Source organism: Ips typographus, linkage group LG4 (assembly GCF_016097725.1).
Source record: "Ips typographus isolate SLU linkage group LG4, UJ_Ityp_2.0, whole genome shotgun sequence".
Classification (NCBI taxonomy): Eukaryota; Metazoa; Arthropoda; class Insecta; order Coleoptera; family Curculionidae; genus Ips; species Ips typographus.
Genome location: NC_138425.1, coordinates 263,495 through 279,421, shown reverse-complemented (window position 1 = coordinate 279,421; position 15,927 = coordinate 263,495). Strand labels below are relative to the sequence as shown.

Here is a 15,927-nt window from a genome sequence, read left to right as displayed (position 1 = left end):
TAATTCGCAAAAATGGGGCCCGAACTGGGGCGAGCGCGAGCGCTCAATTTCGAGATAACGCCTGTGTAACCCCGTTTCCGTTCGTCGGCCCGGTTTTCGGATAGTGTATTATTGTTTCGACCTCGTTATTTACCGAAATCCGATAAACAAATTATGTACCGCTCTGATTGGGCAAGATATCGTATACGTACGTACGCCAGCCAACCTTCACACAGCTCGATTCTATTAAAAAAAACTAGCCTTGCTCAATTCAACTGGTTTTAAACGATTTTTTTATGTGAAGATGTGTCCCAATTCTCATATCTTTAAATTTTCGTACAAAACACTTGCCAGTCCATTTTAGTCGCTTTAATCACGGTAGGCAATTAGCTTTCAGTTGTCCTAGGCTGCGAATAGGCCAAAACTCCTAAAAATGCACGAAATCAGAGCATTTCCATTAACAAACAAATTTTGTTTTCTGCAAAACATATACAATGGTATAACAACCCAATTAACGCAATATTGTTTATAATCGAATGTAAATAGCGCTTTACTTGCGTTTTTATTTTATTGCAATTATATGATTTTACCCAGCGAGTTGCGGCGGCCAGTTCATCGACCTGGTTTTAGTCAGTTAGTCGATTTATCTCGAATTTTCTAGATCACCCTTGTTTTCCTTTTTTTCGCTCATCGTGAGGTTCGATTTTGTGAAGTACGGCAATTTAAGATGAGAAAATGATCGTTTGTGGGTGAAGAAAAAAAAATTGGGCGACTGAGGCAACAATGGAACCAAGGCAAGCGCGGTGACGAAACACGCTCCGTTCTTGTCGGTTGCCGGCGTTCGGCGTGCGAAAGAGAGAGACCGACGACTCTCACTTTCACGCAGTGAACTGGCCTCGCGAGCTTACTTTGGCGGGTGAACAACCGGGAACTGGGTCATCTGGTTAACAGCCCGCTTAACTTCGCGGCCTGGCCTGGCGTCAGTGCTACGTTGAGTTCGTAAACGAGCAGACGTGCGATCACAGAATCAAAGTCGTTCTCGAAAAGTATGTTCACCTATCAATATTAAAATTAGTTAGTGACAATATGATGGCAGTGTTACCGTGTAACGAGTCCTTAGTGGGGAAAGGGTTGGAACGCGGCGGCAACAGTTCCGCTGCTGACGATAGCAGTTCGGGGTGCGAATCGTCTTCGGGAGACGAATGTTCAAACAAAGATTGTCCGCAGGGTTTCTTCCGACGCAGCATCCAACAAAAGATCCAGTACAGGCCTTGCACCAAAAATCAACAGTGCTCCATCCTGAGGATCAACAGGAACAGGTGCCAATATTGCAGACTTAAGAAATGCATCGCTGTGGGCATGAGCAGAGACGGTAAGTTTTTCAATTTTTTTTAAATTAGACAGTAGTTGTCCTTCCCTGTGCAAATAATAATAGAATAGGGCCGATAATCGAGAGAGGTAAATATAGGTCGCCCGGTCCGGACGAGGTCGATGACCGCGCTCGACATAGCTCGAACGGCGCCGAGAAAGTCCGAAAGGTGAATGAACCTTCTTGCACAACGATCTGCATTGCAAGTCGGTTGAGGTCGACAACTTCTGTGTGCGTGAATACTATACACGATAACCCGAGATCGTTGTGCCACTTATCGCACTTTCGTATGTCACCATCGCGGGCGGCGTTGCTTTTATTCTTACGTAACGGATATTACGTTTGTGACGTTTTCATACCAAAGCCAACTAAGTTAAATCAGTTTTGACAGCAGCATAGAACAATGAAATGAACTAATGTAATAAGAAACAACTTGATTGGAGGTCAATATGTTGGATTTTTTGAAAAAATTTCTGCGCTTTCTCTAACCTCCAAGTATACGTTTCTCCCCTAATCTACTATTCTGTCAAACAATTAGTCAATTACTTAACATTTGTTGCATTTGCAACAACAATAAAAAAAAAGTGTACCTAATTTGGTGAAAGCTGCTGTTTCGTTTCATTGTGACCGAGAATGAAAGTTTTACGTATAGCCTCCTTTTCGAGAGGTTCATTGCCTCGCGAGAAAGTTTCGTCCATTTCGTAATCAATCCGATTAATTGCCTCAATGGAGAAATTTTTTTCTCAGTCGTTGAACCTGTGCCATTCACCCACTTTCGGATCGTTTTCACCTTCGGTTGCGCGACAAATAGTTATATTTTTTTTTTGCGCGTATGAAACCAAAGAGGTATAGGCAACAACGCGTGATCTCATTTAAATAAACAGAGACGCCTGTGTGTAGGTGGCGGCGCCAACGTCAACCACCTGAACTAACTCACTCTGAGGCGGGATGTGCTCTCGTTCGGTTCAATACAGTCTTGACTTTGAAAGGGTTAACAAACTTTGATTGCACTCAATATGTTTGTTTGTTCTGTTGCCATTACCACAGACAAAGATAATTATGTAGATTGTCCGTTAATATTTAGGCCACTCCTTAAATTCTCTAATTTAAAGATAATAATTGAGTTGAGTCAAGAACCAATTATCAGAAACTATTGCCAACCACCATTATTATTACATTACATCAGTTCAATGACGTCAAATCGAAAAGTTTCAGAACGAGGCAAGGTCATCTCCAGCAATTTCACCGTTACACATTGTTGCCACTTTTTGTAATTATCTTGTGAACAATTTACTTGCATTCATACATTTTAAGCTTTGCTACATTATGACAAGAAAAAAGTTAGGTTATTACACTGATTTAAATGGGTGTGTTTGACTAAAGTTTAATTAGAATGGGTTTGTCTAATCAATCATCAAAATAATACTTTACTAAAAAACAACGTGCATAGTTCTCAAATCCCCAATAAAAAAATACGAAATTTTAAAAATGAACACACAAACTGGCAACAGCGCTTGGGGTTCCCGCGCTGAAAACAAAGGAGTGGCTGGCAATCGTAGGCGGCCGCGATGACGACCTTGACGCTGGCGCGCGTATCGGTCGCGGGCGTCAGCGCAGCGCCGCGGCTTCAAGTTCAAGGGTTATGAGGGGGGGGGGGCGTTGCGGAGCGAAGAGGGGGAAGAAACGTGGGGCCACGTGTGGGGGGAGCGATCGCGCTACGTTCTCGACGCTTTCGCGCCACTCGTTCAACACCGTTCGTCGGGAATGCCAGGTCGCGCGATATTTCGCTACGCTAGCAGCCCGGTTGCCCGCGAAAAGTGCAAGATGACAGAGGAGTTACCCATCCTCAAAGGAATACTCAATGGAGTTGTAAACTATCATAACGCACGTAGGTGTCTTCTTTCGTTTATTGTTCGTCGTTCGGTTCTTTTTTTGTGATTATTTTTTATTTTAAACTTTTTTTTGTAAAAAAAAACTTTTACAGAAAAAAGAAAAATCACTTTCATTCATTCCAAGACACTTTCATCGTCGTGAAAGTAACGAATAAAATTTCTCTGAACATCACATCCACTTTCTCCTTCAGTGTCCCACATTTGATGGCAACTGTCTAATAATTTTCAATTCGTAAAAAAGATAATCAACTAATCGATTTTTTCTTTGCAGCGGTGAGATTCGGTCGCGTGCCCAAAAGAGAAAAGGCCCGCATTTTAGCGGCCATGCAACAAAGCTCCAATTCAAGAACATTGGAAAAAGCTGTAGCTGCAGAACTCGATGACGAACAGCGCCTGTTGGCCACCGTGGTCAGAGCTCACGTGGATACTTGCGATTTCACTCGAGATAAAGTGGAGCCGATGCTCCAACGAGCCAGAGAACAGCCGTCCTACACTGCATGTCCGCCAACTTTGGTAAGTTTAATTTTATCAGAAAAAAAGTGTAGCAAGTGCGACGATGCAAAAGGGTCGGAAATAGGGCGACTATATAATTGAACCCTAAACAAAGCCAAACAGAATACGTTACTAACAGACCAGTCGACCTTGTCCATACAGGGGGACAGGCGGAAACATTCAAGGCTCATGGGTTCATTATTGTCTGTCTTTGTCGCACTTGTGTCTAGGGAACAAGGTTACCGCGCACTTGAACGTCTCAAGATGACCTCCGTTCAGATAATATTTAAACGAATTCAGAAATTAATCCGTTTCAATGGAACACAACTCGATTTTATCTACATAGTAAGCAAAATTGAAATTTCGGCTTTACTTAGGTTGTCCGCTAGTAACCTTCTACCGGAAGAAATGCACACTAAAGGTCATACATACGAAATGCATTATTAATTCTTCATGGTCACAACGAGATTAACTAAAATAGAATTTCCTTGTTACAGGCTTGTCCTCTGAATCCAAATCCTCAGCCTTTAACTGGCCAACAAGAGTTGCTTCAAGATTTCTCCAAGCGATTCTCTCCAGCCATCCGAGGTGTCGTGGAATTTGCAAAGCGCATTCCAGGATTCTCTTTGCTCTCCCAGGACGATCAAGTTACGCTCCTGAAAGCGGGCGTGTTCGAAGTGTTACTGGTGCGGCTCGCGTGCATGTTCGATTCGCAAACCGCCAGCATGATCTGTTTAAACGGGCAAGTGCTAAAAAGAGACTCGATCCACAACAGTTCGAACGCCCGTTTCCTCATGGACAGTATGTTCGATTTTGCCGATCGCATGAATTCGTTGCGTTTGTCGGACGCGGAAATCGGTTTGTTTTGTTCGGTGGTTGTTATCGCTGCTGATCGGCCCGGCCTAAGAAACACCGAGCTCATTGAAAAAATGCAAAACAAGCTCAAACATTGTCTGCAAGCGGTCGTGACCCAAAACCATCCCGGTCAACACCACATCTTGGACGAGCTAATGAAAAAAGTTCCAGATCTCAGAACGTTGAACACGTTACATTCGGAAAAACTTTTGGCCTTCAAGATGACCGAACAACAACAAATGATGCAACAACAGCACCATTTATGGAATTCCCCCGTAGAAGAGGAATGTAATAACAGTAAAAGTCCAGCCGCCTCATCGTGGTCCTCGTCGTCGGATGTAACGATGGACGAAGCCAAATCTCCTTTGGGCTCGGTGTCTAGCACGGAATCCATGTGCTCATCTGAAATGATCTCAAGTGATTATCATCAAGTTCCCACCCATCACATCAGCGCGAACGCTGCCAGTGCACCTCTTCTAGCAGCCACATTGGCTGGCGGTCTCTGTCCCCACAGACACAGAGCCAACTCCGGTTCGACGTCTTCGGGAGACGACGAATTAGCGGCAACATCACATCTGATCAGCAACGGGCTAACGATAACTCCAGTTTCGAGGCCACAAGTAACTCACAGATTCAGGAAACTAGACTCGCCAAGCGACTCTGGTATCGAATCGGGCACCGAAAAAGTAGACAAATCAACGTCGGTGTGCTCGAGCCCCAGATCCTCTGTAGACGATCACCACCACATCGTCGAGGATATGCCAGTGTTGAAGCGTGTGTTGCAGGCGCCTCCATTATACGACACCAATTCTTTAATGGACGAGGCCTACAAACCGCACAAAAAATTCAGAGCCTTACGAAACAAAGATTCGGCCGAAGCAGAGCCTGCCGTTGTGCTATCACCTCCTCCAGCGCCAGTATCTCAATTACAAATGCAATTGTCATCACCACCGCAATCTTCGTTGTCGAGTTCGCATTCAATGTTGGCCAAAAGCCTCATGGAAGGCCCAAGAATGACAGCTGAGCAGATGAAAAACACCGAGGTGATACACAGTTATATTATGCGAGGAGAGGCCGTACCGCAAGCTTCTCCTCACGTAAGCGCATCTCCTACGGCTTGTCCATACAAGACGAGCGGTCTCTTGCAACCCGCGTGGGCGACCAGCGTGATAACGAGTGCTCGATCTGCTTCTGCCAGTCCAATGCACCTGCAATCGCCTCATTCGACGTCACCGGCGCCGTCTCGATCTCCGCACACCCCGAGGCTGTTGGAGTTGCAGGTGGACGTGGCGGATTCACAACAACCCCTCAACCTATCGAAAAAATCGCCATCTCCGTCACCTCGACCGAAAGTGGTCACTTTAGAGGTGTAAGGGATGGCAATGGACCTAACAACAACAGTACAAAGTGGAGTGCTCGTGTCCGCGCGGTGAGAGACTGTCATGTGTCAGCCTCGTCTGTCCGGTCCTTTTGGTGCCACTTTAATCTAATTGAAACCAACCAAAAATTCATTTTGCCTTGTACATTTGTCTCTATTTTGCTGTCTATATCTTTGTCTCTGTATGTGTGATCATGTTGCGTAGATTAGCCGATTGTAAAAAAGATTACTTCCTCCTCAGCCATGGCGGATGACCGTCGCCCATTCTGTACATAGCGGACCAAGACGGTCGTCGCCGCCCTTTCCGTATTATATATACTAGTTAAGAATTTCTCATTCAAACAATCACTAATTTAAAACAAATACTTGTACTATTTAAAAAAATGATGAAGAAAGATAAATTTATCGCGTAAATGTAAATTACGATTAATTTTGGCATCGGCACCCAATCAATCCTATTATATAATTATAATAATAATTATAGATTTATGAATTATAATTTTGTTAATATATATATATATAATATATATGTGATAAATTGATTTGTAGGATATATTTATGGAGTAAGTTTGTGTTAAATATTCGCGTATCTCAGTTGTAAAAAGCATCATCGATCGTTCACCGTCATCGTCCATCAATCTCATTTTGAATTGTATCGCCACCTTTCTTTTTCATTTAGATTAGGCGCGAGTCGATTTAGGAGACACGAGACTGAGAGGGGATGCCCCTATTTACGTACTAGGCCCCACAAGGTGGGCAACTCACCGTTCGGGGCGCCCCTCATTGTTAGTCCCCTGCTCGCAAAATTAGGACGTGCAGAGTTCTGCCCTCAATTACCTATACATACTTTTAACTAATTACTACGTACAGAGTAGGATCAAACAATCTGTGTATTTATTAAACTGCAAATATCGATATTGTATCGACTAAGTAAGTGATTTTGATTTTGTTTATCGGTAGCGTGTCGGGGTGTACGACCGGTGACTTTCCAGTTATCTGTCCGGCACCGACGAGGCGACGTTTGTTTATCAGTGTAATAAACATTTTTTGTAAATTTAAAGCTTGTTGAGGCAGACAGAATAAAACATGTCTTTTGGTGATATAAATCTGGTCTTTTATTCCCCATTCCCAACCACAAAAAATCGCACAGAACTGTTTGGAAAAAGTGAAATTAATCTAATCTCCTTTTGATACTGCATAAAACATTTAGAGGAGAAAGTTTACGGGTCAAGAGTAACATTCGAAAACAACCTGATTAACATTTTTATAAAATAATAGATGCAGGTAAGTATAACTTTTATTTAAATTCTCATTCATTTCATATTAAATACAGTAATTGTTGTACTTTATAGTAATGATTCATGAAGCATAAAAAGTAGACTTTCGAAAGTTCAAATTATCGGACACCGGAAGTATAAATGGGTCTCGTTCCGATCATAACTAATATGGCTTCGTCTCTGACCCACTCCAAATTAAGTAACGCGATCCGTAAACCAAATTTCTCATATTCGACCTTAAAAAGAAACTTTCTTCCTTCCGTTGTTGATGGTTTCGATTTGGACTGGCACTCGAATCACACGTTGCATTCATACAATTGATAGCAACGTTTCTCCCTTAGGCCTGCGCGACTGAAACGTATGTACAAGATAGTGAACTCGTTTGTTTCGAGATCAAGGCGAAATTGTTGCTCTCTCATTGTATGCAAATGAAGACGAGATTGGACTTGGACGAGAAAGAGAGAGACAGACCAGAAAGAAAGTGAAAAGGTCTCTAAACTGTGTCATTAGCGGACGAAATTTCGAATCGTAAAAGATGGTGGAGGTATACTTGGTTTGCACCATTTTTCAAAATAATTTCACGTTTTATGTAACGGGTGTTCCTAAATCTGAATATTACCTGAAACTTATTAGAAATTTGTTTTTTCAACACTCTGCATATGGATTTTGACAACACCATTATAACCATAGCTTCAAACACCTTTTGTTCAGAGTCTTTTAGAGTAATTGATAATGGGACTTTTTAAATTTGGACCCTTTCAAAGCATGATAAGCAAACTCCAGATTAGGCAAATAAAGGTACCTGAAACATAAGCTATTTAGTATTAGCAGCTCATTAATACTCTACCAGAGTTCTTTTTATAATATTAGGTAAATCACCTTGTCAGCTTCTGCTAAATACACCTTTACTCTATATCCATGTTTCTTGGAGAACCACTGGCTTCAATAAACTTGGTTTTTGTAGTGTTCTTGTAAAAACTCTTCTTGGGAGTAAGTAAATATATGGGCTGTTTCATTGTGACAGTGTTTTCTATTAGAAAAGGCATCCTTTTCTGTTCCACAAACTCTGGTTCCTTCAGAATGTTTTACTGGGCCCCTTGATAGTTAAAGTGTATTAAGAAGGTGGAATTTTCAAAACTGACTCCCGAAACACACACACATTATCTAGTCTCACACGTAGTATCGCAGTTAAATCGAAATACTCGTTAAAATATTGTAAAATTTACATCAAAAATAAAAAATGTCTCTTTGTTTACTTTTCGTCAACAATGGCGGCTGATTTTCCAAGCCTTGTCGTCCTGATTCATTGCCGACGTGACTAGATGACGTCAAAATTCTATCGCGCTCGGAACGCATGTAATAGACAAGAAAGGCAAATAATGACGTAACCGCCACGGAAAAAAAATGGACCATATGTCTTAGATAACGTTGCAAACAATTATTATATGACAGCTGTCAATCCAACCACAGCCAACTACGACCATAACAATTATTGAACACTCGTTATCAACGTTATCAAGATTTTTCTTGTTTCAAAGAATTATTTCACTAATCTCTCACTTGGAGCACTGTCCTAAGCAACATTGTAATAAATAAAAGTTGTTCGATTGTGTCTACAAAGGATGGGAAACGGGCAATCCAATAATTACAAAAAAAAAGCGGAAACCTACGCCTTTGCCATTGGAAGGTCACCATACGCGACAACTGGCTTGTTTTTCAGGCTAAAATGGAAAATATATTAATAAATCAATAACGTACCATCTTTGGTCCCAAGGTTACCGATGTGATCAGCAAATGTCAACGAACAAGGTCGCGGATTAACAATATATCTAATTATGTTGATGCCAGCGAATTCGTCTGAAATTGTACGCAAATATTACCGAAACGGATAATTAACCGTGTGTTATTGGACTTGATGTGGTGTTTACGTAAACAGGTTGTGCATAATAAACGGATAGCAACATAGAGAAAAACCTTATCAATTCGTAGCAACCTTGAACTAGAGAACCTTTAACTAGACTGTCCGACGTCAAACGGAGAATTAAAGCGCAGTTTGAATGCAGTACCAACAGTGCGTCCTTTTTAACCTTTAGAGGTGGGAAAATTTCGGAACAACAAAAAAAAAACACGGAAACTGATCAAGTCAAACGTTCTAGTTCAAGGCCGTTTATTCCTTATCGGTTGAAAATAATTCAAATTTACATTACGCGAAACAAACACTTGTTACCCGCGTTTCGTCATTGGCATTTTTATCCTTTTCAATGTCAAAGATAAAGTTAAATCCGTTTCGGTTTAATTTATTGCTTTAGCCGGAATTCGATATTTCTGAATGACTTTGAAGGATTTTTAGGTACTGATATGTCAGTTTTACAGCCTAGATATAATCCTGTATTGGATACAATTCGACAGAAAAATGTCTTCTTTATGTCATTAGTGTCATTCGTAATGACATTTGCAGAAAAAATGATGGTTTGATTTGAAGTTATGTTTATTGTTTATTTGTGTACTTTACTTACTGTTTTCTTTAAAATGAAGTGCAAGCCAATATTTTGACAAAAAATTCAAAATGGAGGCCTAAAACGCCATTTTGTTTCTCATTTTTTTAAACTACGTGAAATTTCCTTCAGAATGAGGTGCAAGTCAATATTTTGACAGAAAATACAAAATGGCGGCTGGAAAGCCATTTTGTCTGTCATTTATTGAAACTACGTAAAATTTCCTTTAAAATGAGGTGCAAGTCTATATTTTGACAGAAAATTCAAAATGGCGGCCTGGAAGTGTCAAAAAATACAACTTCTTTATTTGTCAAGTTACAGTTGACGTCTTGGTGACATTTTATGTTAAAATTTCCCGGAAAAGACGCTGGTGCAGTCGGTTTTTTGATATCTCGAAAACTAACAGAGTTAGACCTAAAATTTAACATTTTAACCATTTCTTTGCCAGGAACTCGGCCAGATAAGATATACATGAAATCTGACTAAAAAATATTTACAATACAATACGTGACATTATGGTAAAGGAAATTTGACGCCCTCTAGCGGCCAAACGGTGTTATCTGGATATTTTTGGAAAGCTTGAAATCTGCTCTATTTTTTGTTCCCTATGACATTTTGACGTAGCTTGTCAAATAAGGGAGTAATTTAGGGTCAAAGCAAATTTTTGCAAAGCTAGAAACTTGGTAAACTGATACAATAAGCTTTAAGGAAAACAATTGTACACACCATAGCAGTGACCCAAAATACGATATCACAAAATATACCTAAACTCTTTCAATACGAAACACGTGCAGGAAATCAGTAACATGTGCAATCTGTTTGTGGATAAACAATTTGGTTTTGAATGACTGGATGGAACTTGCTAGAAAAAAACCCTTCGAGTGATTGACGACAATACTGATAAAGGCGCCTTACAAAAGGTTGGATTTCCGATCGAATTTTGCACGAAATCGTGCGATAAAGGCCGTTACGTAGGTCGAGATATAAAAATGTCCGATAATCAGGCGTTATGGCCTAATAAAATATAATAACGTTCACGAGTCGGGCCAATATGAAACTCAAGGCCAAGGACGCGATATGATACCGGACGATGGACGATTAGACCAATTTCATGTGCTGCAAAATTGGGAATTGACGAACGATAACAAAAATATAATAATAGATTGATTTCAACTCAACTGAAGTTAGTTCCTAGTATTTGTGGGGATCTATGATGGCCGAAATAATAACGAGCTGAATTAATTTAAGTTGGATTCATTGTTCTAATTCCGCAAGAAGTAAGCGGCATGCAGCAAGCAGTAGTAGTAAGAAGTAGCCGCTCCGCAAATGTTTCAATTCATAGTTCGTTGACGTTAGCAAACTGACAGACTACAGATTATTTGACTTTGACAGTTTGTTTACAATATAAATTTGGTTAGAATTTTTTATTTCTATTCTATTCATTGAATGTTTGCTGATTTTTACGGAAAATGGATTTTGTCGATAACTATTTTATCATAGTAGCTGCAAGTAAGCCAAGTAAAAACCAGAAAAGATGGGATACCTGACAAATGACAATTCGAAAACCCACGAATGGGTGAAACAGGCAGCCGACGGTGCACGAAGCAGTAAAAAGCAAGGTAAGAAATGAAAATGATTAATTTCTTGCTGCTTACTGCGGCTTGCGCTTATTTGTCAAACTATGAATGAAAGTGCTACAAGTATTACTGCTTACTTCTTGCGGATTTCAAACTATAAATTCAGCGTAAAACTCGTAAAACATAAGTGTGGTTATTTTTTTTTTCAATCAAAAATCTATCCCCCCCAATGACAGTAATGACATTTCTCTGTCAGTCCGCAATTGACATGACATTTACAAAGCAGTGTTGCCATACCTCATAAGCAAACGACTATACATATTATAATAAAAATGCGCCTCCTAATTGAGTTTTCCTTGATTTGAACCTTCATTCAAATCCCACTGCAATCAATGCGACAGTAAAATTCCTAACCGGAAAATACGCGTTTGTCGTATAGCATAACCAGTGACAAATGAGGAAGTAGAATCGTTTCGTGAATCATTCGAGTCAATTGACGGTCAAGTGGATCTCTCGCAGCGCTTAATTTAATTAATTCGAGATCATCCTTAATAAAAACAAGGTTTTCTATGAGACACTACTAAGGAAGATCTTTATATCAGAGAGAGAGTGGTTTTAATACCACTTTTATTCGATTGAGCAAACTGATTTGTGATATGGGATTTCGCTATCGACGAGTTCTGATTTTGTGCAGAGCTTAGAAGTCAAGGCAGCTTAAAATTAAATCCGTAAGTTCAAGGGTTAGCACGTGGATATATTAAGCATTCTTTGGCTGTAATCGTGGATTTTTCCGGCAGATGAACGCTGTTGGTAACATCCTGACATATTATGTAAAATTGTCCTCTATTTTTACTTATGCAGCACTCGTTTCGTTTTCAGATATCGAGTTACGTTGCAATGAACTGAAAACCAACAAAGCTTTGTCAACCTTTCGAATATGGTTGTTGTGTATGTAAATTCGGGGGTCTCTCCAAATTGTCTAATTTTTATTGAGGCCAAAGTTCGTCCTTTGCTATGATTAGTAGGTCGTTAAATCGCATTTTCAAACATTACTTTGACCTTTAGGGATTCTATTTCATAATTGAATAATATGCCATTGTTCGTCCGTTCTCCAAACGAAATGAGTTTATTAATCCTTGGATCGGTGTTCCAGTAAATTTTTATTTAAACGAGAACGACATTGGACATTTAAATTGCCGAACTGTTTTGTTCGGCTCGGCCAATGTTGTTTGCGTAATGATATCGTCAGATGAAAAATTATCACTTCCTTCTATCCGTTCAAGTTCAAATGCCGGACCGGAGTCTGAACAATAACATAATTCAATGGAAATGCTGATTTCTCGATGTTTTAGGTAAAACCGTATGCAAAACAGTGACTGGACAGCTCCACCGGGATTCAGACCCATAAATAATGACGAGACCTTCAAACTCCGGTATTCTTTTATGTATTGTTTCACAGCCAAGGTCAAGCCGGTCATTATTAGTCTTAATGTGGCTCATGGTTTACGTAATTGACCGATTGATTCTAATGAAACTGGAATTTTGTACAATAAAATACCTAATGTAATGATTAATTAAACGTTTCGAATGTTAAGATTCACTGTTGCTTTGGGCTTAGTCTCAAAACGCCTTTGAGCTTGAATTTTGTTTTTTTCTGGACCCCAAAAACCCACCTAAACTTTTTCTTATATAATTTTTATCTTAAGTGTAGATATTCTACGATATTCTGTTAGCTAAGCATGGAAATTTCAAAATTATACATAGGATTTGGGATAAGAATAGTAAAACCATCAATGGCATTGAAACCCTCCTGGAGCAAAATAAAAAATTCTCAGTCACCTGATACCAATTGGTCTTTCTGATGAAGTGGTCATGTGACCAACTAGCGTATAACGTTACATTCGTTTTGACAGATTGACACATACGTACTTAAAAAGTTATCTCTATCTTTCTCCAAAGCATTGTTTCAGCGCCTACTATACTAAGTCTAGGTGCTTGTCAAAAATTCCAATATGGTGGTGACAGTTTACGTTTGTTTGTATTATGGAAATTCAGTTTTTTGAGGATTAGATGAATTTTTACGGTTTAAAATCAAAACTTGAGGTTATTTGCGTAAGTTCATAAGTGTTTCAAGCCACATTGTAACAGCAATTCAGAAAAAAGCCCAACCGTGTCAGTTTTTTACTTTACAAAGAACCGGATCTAACTCAACAGTGGTTGAACACTTTGAAGTGGGATGATTTTACGTCAAAACTATACTCAATGGTAGGTACAAGTGCTTTCTAGTACAGTAAACTTATTAGGTACTTGTTACATGCACAGATATGTGAGTTACATTTTAAAGCATCCTTCATTGTAAGAGCAACAAAAATAATTTTGAATGAATGTTCTTGGTAATAACATAAGAACCATTTACCAGTTTTGCTTACCTAGTTTCAAGGATTTACAGATTTTCTTGTATTGAACAGTGTTTAAACTAGTTTGCTGTGTGTTGTACTTTCCAGGACAGCAATAGTAAAGGATTGCAATAGTTCCTTCTTCTAATCGAAGTTTCTCTGTTCTTTCTTAACACAAGTTTCGATAATTTTTTAATTTCTCAGCTCAATTCATTGGTTTAAATCTGATTGTCTTTTGTTGCTTCTAGATAGTTCCTGAGAAGCCTTTCTCGTCACTTTATCCAGATCTGAACTAGTAGTACCCTCCAGGATCCAGAAATATGATGTTGGGTTCCTAGAGCCATAATGATTATAATTTATTTTAAATAAAACACACTGTATATTTTTTTGTATTTTTGGATTCAACGACAAATTCTAGACATATTTTATGTATAATGTCCTGTACCTAAATGTATCTGTTTCTGAAATATTTATCATTTTATGTGAAATTTTACATTTGCCATTATAATTTGCGCATTTTAGAAAAGGTTTTTCTCTTGCTTTTTGTATTTTGTCATGTTAAATAAGGTTGGCTCTAACAGTGGGTGCCGAAAAATGACAAAAATAATGATACAGAGTGATCAAAAACTGACCTAAAAGAATAATACTTAAAAAGTGCGAAAAGTCTTTTTTTTTAAATAGAACACTCCAATTTTTATAATTGTACTTTGTTCCTTGCTTAAAATTAGGGCAAGATTGTACTAAAAGTTGATATTTTTTTAAATAAACACTAATAAACGATTTTTTATACCACAAACGGGTAAGATGGCGTTTCAATTAATAAGTTTCGCATTTGTGGTAAAGTAGGCTGTGCATGCACATCATTTTGACTCGCCATCAAGTGTGCCGAGCGAATTTAACGTCACGATGACATAATTTGACAGTTGGCCTATATAATGTTTTGTTCAATTACGTCATCGTGACGTCAAGTTTACAAAACGTGCACCGCCTACTTTGGTGCTATTCAAGCAAAAACCATTTTACGCGTATGCGTAGCATAGAAATTCACTTATTTGTGTTGATTTCAGAAAGTATCAATTTTTTTAAATACGTAACATGAATTTAATTACCAGGTAGAAAAACAGTAATTCGTATTATAACGATCCTCAACAATACCTACTCGAATATTGTGCTACACGTATCAAAAATTAGATTTTGCAATTTTGCCAGAAATCTACGCCAATTTACTCATGTGAATCTGTCGACCCTGACTTTGAATCTAAACAGAGAAAGTATTTTTAAAATGTTTGCAGTACCGGATTTGTATTTTTTTTTATAAATAGGAATGTGCGTTGCATAAATTGTTGGAATAAATAGTCCTTTGTGTCTATTTCTGGCCTTTTAGTGAGGTGGTTTGATTATGAGTGCAGGCCACCTCAGAATCTCTTAACAAAATCCTTCGTCCGCAAACTACCATTGTTATTAGACCCTTTCGTTACAAAAGCGTCAAGATTTACAAACCAATTAATTTGAACGCAAGAGGGCCAATTAATATTCGATCCCCAACGGGGCAATCAATTAATTCCCCAAGGATAAAGCCTATTAATTGTTAATAGCTTAGCCCGAACTCTCGTTAAAGAATTCCCCATTATCGGGGAAAATCAATTCGGGCAGGCCTTCGAGATTAACTTTTCTTTTTTCGTTTGCTTTTAGGCAACGTTCCTTTAGATGATTTCGGTTCGGGTCAAATAAAATCAACAACTACATTTAGGAGAATCCATTAATTTTATATGAACAGGATTATCAGGTAAAAAAAACTGGGTATTAGTCAGAGCCCAGGTGGGACCTAAAGCGTTTACATCATGTTTGGGAGATTATACGCACATATGCAAAAAACAGACCTGTTTGGTTCTATACTGTTGAAAGATTTTTACATCAATTACGGGATGAGCATTATTGTTTATGGACGACGACCTTCATCTAAATTTATTCATTACGCACGTACTATAATGTTATGTTTTCCTTATTGATCAGCGCTGACTGAGAAGTCGTCATTCTGATCAAACTGTCAAAAAAAACTAACACTGTTAACAGTGAAGAGAAAAAATAATGTGCCCTTCAAACAACCTCGAATATTGGAAAGTGTAGTGGCACCTTCGTGCACGACCCGGTGCCCTTTCAAAGGTGAAGTTCACCGGGCCCGCAGCGGCAGCAGCAGCATCCGCGTCCCCACGTCAA

The 15,927-nt window shown here is 39.1% G+C and overlaps 1 protein-coding gene and 2 long non-coding RNA genes across 6 annotated transcripts in view; 2 read left to right on the top strand and 1 right to left on the bottom strand.

Moving 5' to 3' along the window:
• The window catches only part of LOC145728267 (ecdysone-inducible protein E75-like), a 54,235-nt gene extending 47,164 nt beyond the window's left edge, over positions 1–7,071 (top strand). For 3 of the 4 annotated variants that reach the window (XM_081978356.1, XM_081978357.1, XM_081978358.1), the window contains exons 3-5: positions 1,207–1,351; positions 3,512–3,753; positions 4,230–7,071. In XM_081978356.1, coding sequence (XP_081834482.1) covers positions 1,207–1,351; positions 3,512–3,753; positions 4,230–5,960 — 2,118 coding nt within the window. In that variant the 3' untranslated portion in view covers positions 5,961–7,071. Of the gene's footprint in view, positions 1–1,206; positions 1,352–3,075; positions 3,237–3,511; positions 3,754–4,229 lie in introns of those variants that run through there. The other variant, XM_081978359.1, reaches the window with a different exon arrangement.
• A 179-nt stretch (positions 7,072–7,250) lies between these two features.
• On the bottom strand, positions 7,251–11,721 carry LOC145728271 (uncharacterized). The gene is made up of 3 exons (XR_014178035.1): positions 9,022–11,721; positions 8,122–8,963; positions 7,251–8,044 (listed from the first exon to the last, which is right to left on the bottom strand). It is a non-coding gene; the product is annotated as an uncharacterized LOC145728271 (long non-coding RNA).
• A 183-nt stretch (positions 11,722–11,904) lies between these two features.
• On the top strand, positions 11,905–15,047 carry LOC145728270 (uncharacterized). The gene is made up of 3 exons (XR_014178034.1): positions 11,905–12,042; positions 12,667–13,579; positions 13,959–15,047. It is a non-coding gene; the product is annotated as an uncharacterized LOC145728270 (long non-coding RNA).
• The last annotated feature ends 880 nt before the right edge of the window (positions 15,048–15,927 follow it).